This window comes from Lactuca saligna, chromosome 4 (genome assembly GCF_052625555.1).
Source record: "Lactuca saligna cultivar CGN05327 chromosome 4, ASM5262555v1, whole genome shotgun sequence".
Taxonomy (NCBI): domain Eukaryota; kingdom Viridiplantae; phylum Streptophyta; class Magnoliopsida; order Asterales; family Asteraceae; genus Lactuca; species Lactuca saligna.
This window is the reverse complement of record NC_136420.1, coordinates 169553860-169559796: the sequence shown is the minus strand read 5'-3', so window position 1 is coordinate 169559796 and position 5937 is coordinate 169553860. Positions and strand designations below refer to the sequence as shown.

Sequence of the window (5937 nt, the reverse complement as noted above, 5' to 3'; positions counted from 1 at the left end):
ATGACACATAGCATACATTTACACATAGATGTACACATTTACTTGTATTCTTCCCCCATAAAACTCATAAAAACCATGAAGAAGGGGGTATGAAGCTCACCTTGGGGTTTGGTTCGGTTTTGGTGAGAAGATGGAAGGAGAATTCGGCCTAGCTTGCTTTTTAAGAGGATTTTTCGAATTCAAGATGGATCTAAGGGTCATGATCCACGAAAATGCATGAGTTAAGAGAAGATTTTTGAAGTAATCAAGAGACTAGACCATGGACCTAAGCATAAACTTACCTAGGATGATGATTTTGGTGAAGAATCCTCTTGAAACTACACACTAAACTCGAGATTTTTGATGGAAGAAGGAAGAGGTTTTTTAGAGTGTTTTTGAGAGAGAAATGAAGGTGGTGAAAGTGTTTGGCCGAGAGTATGGAGGGGAGGCAGAGAGATCCTAATCTTGTTATTTGTGAGGTAATACCTAGTCTTGAAACATGAGATTTTACCATAGTTATATGGTGATTAAACATGAGTTGTCATATGCATGTTTAATCTTCATTCATCCTTTCTTTCCCATTCTTTTTTTTGATTATTTATTTATCTATGGCCGAGAATTGGGCTAGAGAGGTAAAAAAACTACTTTGGGCCTAATCTTGGTGTTCCCTTGAAATCATAAGGCCCAACAATTTTCTTTTCGGCTCATTGAGCTCTTAAGGTGGTTTATAACCCAATATGACTTAAAAGAAATGGTTATGGTCCATTAGGGCTAATTTGAGTTGTTATGGACCAATAGGCCCATTAAAGGTAAAAATAATATTTTAGGCCCATTTATGGCCCAAAATGCTAAAGTTTTATGAATGTGGTCTATTTGGAGCCCATTTAAGGGTCCTAGGCCCACAATAGTCGGTTTGGATACTTATTGGCCCATTAGGCCCAATAAGAGAATCATAGTCCATAATTAACTTGAATCGGGATTTCTAGGGTTTCCAACCCTTATTTGAATATATGAGATATATTTGAATGAGAATAGAGTATAGTATTCACTTAGAGTACAAGTTATTACACTAAGTGAATGATTGCATGAGAGTAGAATTTTTCTAGCAAAAATGCTAGTTGTGACATCCGTAGTGCTTCTTTCCTTTTAGCTTCGTCTACGCCCCTTAACCACGGGGTTGTGAACCCTTTTCGATATAGATCCCCATTGATTAGCGCATATGAAGGTGCCTTTATATGTATTCTTCTAGCTTCGTCGTAACTATCAGGAAGGACGCCTTGTTGTAAGTATTCCACCAACAGGGTCATCAACGTGGGTCTCGATGTCGTGAGCATGCTTACCTGTCGTTCTTCTATGCTTCTTTCTTTGAGCACATCAACCAAAACCTTTTTTGACAAGTGATCAAAGCATGTTGATGGTAACTTGCTTAGGGCGTCTTCCCTCCTTTTCTCACTCCTTGGAATTTGCTTGATCGTGAATTCCTTGAAAGACTTGGTAAGTTGTTGCACTATCTTAACTTATCTCTCCATTCTTTTGTCCCTTGTCTCGAAACTTCTGTTGATCTGATTGGTATCTAATCTTGAGTTTGTCAATGCCACTACTGCCTTCGTCCCCATCTGTTTGGCCAGGTGTAGGCAAGCAAGTTGTGCTTCATACTCCGCCTCATTATTTGAGGTGTAGAAGTCTAAACGGAGGATATACGTAACTTCCTCTTCCTCTGGGTTGGTCAAGATTAATCTTGCTCCTGATCCCTCCCTGCTAGACGCTCGATCATTGTATAACATCCATCTTCGACTATTTTATGGGATTTCTTTCACTGCCATGATTCCTTCCCTGGCTACATTTCCTTCTCTAGGGATTTTGAGTAGAAAATCTGCTAGTGCTTGCCCCGTAATACTCTTCCTTGGACGGTAACTAATATCATGTTCCCCTAATTGAATTGCCAATTTCGTGAGTTGGCCTGACGTTTCGGGCTTGAGCAATATTTTCTTGATTGGGCAATTCATCAGTAATTCAGCTTGATGTGCCTGAAAGTATCTTCGCAACTGTCGCACGACATAGATAAGCGCAAGCACCAGTTTTTCCAAGGTTGGAGAATGGAGCTCCGGGACTTGAAATGCTCGGTTAACGAAATACACTGGCTTTAGTTCCCCCTCTCTTTCTACGACTAGCACAAAAGATATGGCTTCGTTCGAAGTTGAGAGGTATACCTCCAGTATCTCTCTAGGGATAGGGCTAGTTAATGTGAGCAACTTGTGTAAAGCTTCTTTGATGCTTTGTAGTGCCGCCTCTTCTGCATTTGTCCACTGGAAGTTACTTTTCTCGATACAACCCTTTAATATGCTAAACAGTGGCATAGTCTTGTCAGCCGGCTTCGAAATGAACCTGCTGAGTGCTATGATTTTCCTATTCAGGCCTTTTGTATCCCTTAAGGTGTTTGGAGGTGGATGTAACGCCCGTGTTTCTAGGCTAGACATTAATATCAATGTAATAGTCTAGGTTAACCTTTGTAACTCATTTTCAAAATAATAAGAATGTATTATTTGAGTATTATGTGTTTTATGCTTAAGTGTGTGGCTTAATTGAATTAAGAATAAAAACAAACGTAATAGTAAACGTTAGAAAACCTGATATCTATAAATAAAGTTGTAGTGGTAGTGACGAGGTTTCCGAATATATAAAGAATGCTGAAATCCGAGTTATAACGAAGAAGTTACGACCTGTCGAAGTTTCGTGACAGAACCGGCACGACACTATATGACGTAAAATATGAATTTAAGATGGAGCGATATATAGCCTTAGTGATCTAAACAAAAGTCACAGTGATTGTTAAACCGAGAGCGTGCATAAAAAGAACATCGAAATCTAACTTCGTATGAGGAAGTCATGATTTTTCTAAGTTTCAGCTTAGCAATATGTAGCCCGAAGTTCGGAATTGAGATCGAGTGATTTCTAGCCGAAACAATCTAAACGAGAATCGAAGATCTCGTCGATAGTAGTGTAACAGTAAAAAAATAGATGCAATCGGACGTCAGATGAAGAAGTTATGAATTTCTAAAGGAGTTTTCCTATTCCGGTCTATTAAAAATAATAATAACAATCAAGTGATCATATTTGAAGTTCGAGGCACGCATCCCAAAGTACTTCGAAAACAGAGATTATATTCGTAGAGCATAATCTCACATACGCGTGGATATAAAGAACGTCGAAAACGGAGATCGTATGGGAGAGTTATGATTTCCTGAAGTTCGAGGCACACATCCCAAAGGGGGAACGCCCCGTGTACGGAGCCCAGAGCCTGCCCCGTCGCATGTCAAGTATGAATTTCGTAAGCCATGACGCATGGTGGAACAAGTTGCATTCGTCCAAGGAACACGCTGTGTTCGGGAACACATTGCATTCATTTAGGGAAGGCGCTGCGTTCGAGACCAGATTCACCCTATAAATAGATCAAAAGTGCAGCCGAGTTTAGTTGCCAAATTTCTTATCTCTCATCCGTATTACCTTGATTTACATGCAATTTATACCCCCGAAGCCCCCGTATCATCCCGAGACACGAAGCGAGTCTCGTAGCCCTGAAGATCCTAAGAAACAGAGTTCCTGAGTCGAAATTCTGCCCATGAGAAACCCAGTTTTCAAGGAAGCATCCTGGTTTCACCGAGGAATACTACTTTTAGAGCCGAAGTACTGTCTGATAATCATCTTATCAAGTGAGTGTATAGTCCCTTTCATATTTATGATTTTAATACAAGTATTGATGAATGTAGTAGATATATGATATGAGTAAGTGTGTTGTTGCTTTCTGATAATACACATATATGAATTATACTCTATGAAATATGTGCTATGTGATTAAATACTATTTGTTATGTGGTATGAGTATTGAATCAATATGTTATATAGGTTTTAAGCTGTATATAAAAAAGTATATTTTATCTACAAATATGTTGGGTACAACATGGGTAGATAGTGATGTGTGATGAAATAAAAATAACGAGGGGCCTCGATGTGATTGTGATCTAGTCGTCCAACATAATATGGATGACGACCACAAACTTTTCTAGACAGTTCAGTGGAACGCTAGAAGGCTCATAACCTGTAGGTGTAGTGAACTTGGGTGTTCATTTGCTGTATTTTATCCCCCCTCATGGTTGCCTTAGGACATTCATTGCTGAGGAATCCCCTTTGCAGTAGTGTCCATCCCGATGAAAATTCCTAGACTAGGTCCCTTGTGATAGTTGTTGTTTTAGGGACATAAATTGGGGATAACGGGAATGGGTAATCGGGTTATTGTTGGTTGGTGAAATTAAATATAATTATTTATTGTGGGTTGAAAACCCTGTATGCTCACCAGGCTCCCAAGCCTGACCTACTCAGTTTCTTTGTATTACAGGTAGTGGCGCGAGAGCATAAGTTGGAGAACTTGTGAATATTTTTTTATAGACCAATAGTTGTATGTAACTGTGTAAGGTCTATGTTTTATTGTTTATGCTTTTGTGTCTGTATCGGAACATGACATCTCGAGATTTGGTATATAATGAAAATACATTTCTTAAAGAAATGCTTTGATAGACTTCAATTTATCATGTATTGTTTTAGGGACAAATTCCGCAACTCTTTTAAATCAGTGGATTTACTCTGAAATTATTTTAAAAGCATAAATGAAACCGGTCTTTTCTAGCCGTAAAAATTAGGGAAGTCATAGTTCGTATCAGAGCATTAGTTTAAGCGAACTAGGAATTTATAGGATTTATAGACTTAAACTTAGAATGCTAAGTAAAGATTGTGGGTTGAGTGTCTGTTATAATTTAGACGAGCACTAGTTTTTATAGGAAGGATGCCTAAAATGCTTTTATGTGCCAAATGTTATGTGTTTGGCATATATGATAGTATATGTTCAGATCTACGGTTTGTTGCCAATCGGATCTAGAGACCTTATGTGTGTAGGATTCTAAGCGTATGACTACAGTATTAGAACTAGCATATACACTAACGCCTTCACTACAACTGACATGCGCAGAGTTCTTGGTTCAGTGCAAATGCAAGTTCTGCTTGGCCCAAAATTTACTAGAGTTGGAGAACAAGTTTCTGAAGTTGACAAAGGGTAACATGTTAGTCGACGATTACACTAACGCCTTCACTGCCAAAATGGAGTTTGCTTTGCGCATCGATCCAGACGAGTTGATGAAAGTTGATCGATATGCAAAGGGACTCCCATGGGAGTACGTGGTGCTAGTACATCAGGAACATACTCTAAAGGAATCTATCTGGGCTGCCAAGTCTGTTGAGAACATGATCACAAGGAGAGACGCCAACAATGTTGAATTTGGTGAAAAGAGAAAGTTTGAAGGAACTTCAGGTTCCATCAAGAAAAGAAAATTTTCGAAGACTGATTAGAAAAAGTTTGGATGAAGAAAAGGGGGAAAATCGAAATGGTGTGAAAAGTGAAAGAAAAAGCACAGTGGGAAATGTAGTGAGGAAGTGACTTGCTATAAGTGTGGAAAGATGGAAGTATGAGAATGTGCATCGTTTGCAGAGAGCTAAACAAGGAAACAATATATAATAGATATTTGTTGCTGAGGATTGACGACCTATTCGATCAACTACAAGGTTCAAGTTATTTTTGAAAGATAGACCTAAGGTCAGGATATCATCAGTTGAAGGTGAGAGAGCAGGATATCGAGAAGACTGCCTTCAGAATACAATATGGACACTTCAAGTTTTTGGTTATGTCGTTTGGACTAACCAATGCTCCAGCAACATTCATGGAGTTAATGAACAGGGTTTGTAAACCGTTCCTTGATAAATCTATGATAGTGTTCATAGATAACATTCTGAATTACCCGAAAAGCCAAGAAGAGCATGGCAGACACTTGCGAGAAGTGTTAGAAGTCTTGAAGAGGGAGAAGCTGTGTGCAAAGTTCTCCAAATGTGATTTCTGGTGTCGAGAAGTCCAAT

General features: G+C 38.9%; 1 protein-coding gene across 1 annotated transcript; it reads right to left on the bottom strand.

Annotated features, from left to right (window-relative positions):
- Positions 1-1778: 1778 nt before the first annotated feature.
- On the bottom strand, positions 1779-2336 carry LOC145040334 (uncharacterized). Its single transcript, XM_078988276.1, has one exon. The coding sequence runs from the start codon at positions 2334-2336 to the stop codon at positions 1779-1781; it is 558 nt and encodes a 185-aa protein (XP_078844402.1).
- Between the last annotated feature and the right edge of the window lie 3601 nt (positions 2337-5937).